This window comes from Formica exsecta, unplaced genomic scaffold, assembly GCF_003651465.1.
Source record: "Formica exsecta isolate Colony F162 unplaced genomic scaffold, ASM365146v1 scaffold1277, whole genome shotgun sequence".
NCBI lineage: Eukaryota > Metazoa > Arthropoda > Insecta > Hymenoptera > Formicidae > Formica > Formica exsecta.
In genome coordinates, this window is record NW_021848609.1 from 31,654 (window position 1) to 34,337 (window position 2,684).

General features: G+C 44.3%; 1 protein-coding gene across 7 annotated transcripts in view; it reads left to right on the forward strand.

Annotated features, from left to right (window-relative positions):
* The first annotated feature begins 540 nt into the window (after nt 1–540).
* The window catches only part of LOC115245706 (serine/threonine-protein kinase PAK 2), a 9,700-nt gene continuing 7,556 nt past the window's right edge, over nt 541–2,684 (forward strand). For 2 of the 7 annotated variants that reach the window (XM_029824134.1, XM_029824135.1), the window contains exon 1: nt 542–2,158. In XM_029824134.1, the coding sequence (XP_029679994.1) occupies nt 2,103–2,158 (56 nt within the window). In that variant the 5' untranslated portion in view covers nt 542–2,102. Of the gene's footprint in view, nt 2,159–2,684 lie in introns of all 7 variants that reach the window. The other 5 variants (XM_029824139.1, XM_029824140.1, XM_029824138.1 and 2 more) reach the window with 4 other exon arrangements.

The following is a 2,684-nucleotide window of genomic DNA, read 5'->3' on the forward strand; positions in this document are numbered from 1 at the left end:
TCCCGCAACGTGATGTCCACACTGAAACTGTGTATTCTTTGTGTCATTCTAAGTCAAAAAGTCTTAATACACATTATGCCCTAAAGTCGCTTGTTTCGAAGTTATAGCGAAAAAATGCAATAGAAGTTATTTCTCACACTAATGCGAGAAAAGCACCTTTATGACTTATTTTACCACACTAGGGCTGCGTTCGGAAACATCACCCGTGTGCACACGAGTGTCTTTCTATCTTTGTTATTTACTAAAAGTTGAACAAAGATAGAACAATGCTCGGGTGCTGTTTCCGAACGTACCGTAGTAGTGCGGAAATAACAGGCATTACAAAAAATATTGTATGTATGGCATATGCGGAAGACAACAAACTACAACGCGCATGAAGTTGTCGCATTCGCTTCAGATCATGCGGCAACTTCATACTCGACATAATTCATTGTTTTCCACACTTGCCACACAAGATAATATTAATAAATTGACTGTCGTTTTAAGTGCGATTCGTGTCTTAGGTCGTATTTTCTCGCGGGGAGCGCTAACGGCGTGCGGCGGCGACGACGGAGGTGGTGGCGAATTGCGGACGTTGTCGTCGGGGCGCGCGGAGAGTGAAAGATCGTGAGAGGCGAGATTTTCGAGTGTCCGATCCGGTTTCGTTCCGTCATCGGTCATAGTCGAGAGATCCTACACTTATAAGAGTGACGATCGTGCGACGACGACAATGAAGATACGCCTGTACATTGATTAATCGCGCATACCGTGTGCTCCGTGAATGTATGTATGTACGCGCGACGTGGAGACCGAGAACGGCGAGCTGTCAAACCCCAAATGCTTACTCGCAAAGAGATGATGGTTTAACGAAGGGGATAACGGAAAGAAGCAAGTACGGGAATGGGAGAAGGAATGATACGTAGGGATAGGAATCTCGCGTAAAAGGAAGAATATCCCGCGTGAAGTAGCGCTGGATCGAAGCCGGATTACATATATAAACCAAACAAGGTGCTGTTTACAGGCCTCTCGTACCCTATCTCGCGGACATGCTATACTATACTTTTCTAATGTTTAGTATCGAGAAGGACCGCTGTTAGTTCGGTGTGTTGTCTAAATCCGCCATTGGGCGCTATATATGCCCCACTCCATTGTACTCTATTCTGATTCGCCGAGTCGTTATACCTTTTCGCTCACAAGTGCAAGAGTGAGTATTCGCGTTTGACGAGGAACGCGATAGGAGCCGCCGTTCACCTCCGTCGCGACGACGTTGTCGAGAGCGTGAAGGACGGGAAGCGGCAGAGAAAGAGAGAGAGAGAGGGAAAGAAAGGGAAAGGGCGCATGCGCAAGAGCGAGCGAGAGTGGGAGGCAGATAGGTAGATAAAGCGAGAGAGGGAGAGCGAGGCGTGCGAAAGATCCGTGGATACGGCGGGGTGTCTGGCACCCGTGCGTGAATCACGCCTCAGAAACGCTCTCTCTCTCTCTTTCTTTTTTTTTCTCTCTTTCTGCTCCTCGCCGTCGTCCTCGAATGCGTCCCCCGTGCTCGTCACGACATTGACCTGTGCCGCCGCCGGACGCCATCGCCGACGACAGTCAGTCAGCATCAGCAGCGGCGATCGAGGGAGAGTAGCAGCCAGCCAAGCGGCGTCTCTCTCTCTCTCTCTTTCTCGCGTCTGCCAAGGGACACCCACGAGGAAGATTCCAGGTCTTCATCCTCGCTGATATTATCACTGGTCGTCATGATTGGTTTTGTTCAGGTCTCGCGACCGGTACTGAGAATTCTATGATGAAGGGTGTCGTTACAGTGCGGTGAAAGAGAGAACACCTACACCTGTAAATCCATCTACCGGGTGTGCCTTTCGAGAATCGAGGATTCCAAGATTAGCGAGACTGGAAATTCGGTAGCAACGTCGTCGTCGTCGTCGGTGACGGGGCTCGAGGGTTTCCTCTTCGAGGAGATTATCGTGCTATTGAAAGTGAAAGTTGCGAGAAGGACGAGAGGGGTGCGGTATATCTATTCAAGTATATATAGACTCGCGCGTTGACAGAACGCGGGTTCAATTAAAGACGTAGAGACGCAGCAACGGAGGATAGACTGGCAACAAAGGAACAGAAGCGGATACAACATGTCAGATGAGGAAGACAAACCCCCGGCACCCCCTGTTCGATTGACATCAAACAGGTACGTTTTGCATATTATTATCCATCTAACGTAAATTCGTATTGATAATTGATTTGACAAGGGACAACCGGATACAGCAAGATATTATTTGGCCTTGTGTTGATTTTTATGTAATATATATTTATGTAAAATTTATTCAGAAATTTTTTGCATTGAAAGAAAGATTATACAGATAATCATTTAATTGGTATAAAATAATTGTACTGTATAAAATAATTGCAATTCATTTTTACAATTTTTTACAATTTTTACAATATTTATAAATATTGTAAAAATTTATGTAGATAATTTTTAAAAAATACAGAAAAATAATTTATATATTTGACATATAATTTGGAATTGTAAATTCTGTCATAACTTTCATATCTTTTATGCAATATGTATAAAAGTCTACATTCTCCAAAAATAGAGAGGCATTAAGCTAGAGGTTGCTAAAAATAATATCTCTTGCTGACTTTCTTCTGTGGGAGACCATCATAAAAGATGTCTAGATGTAATCCCAACATGTTTTTAACATATTTAATAT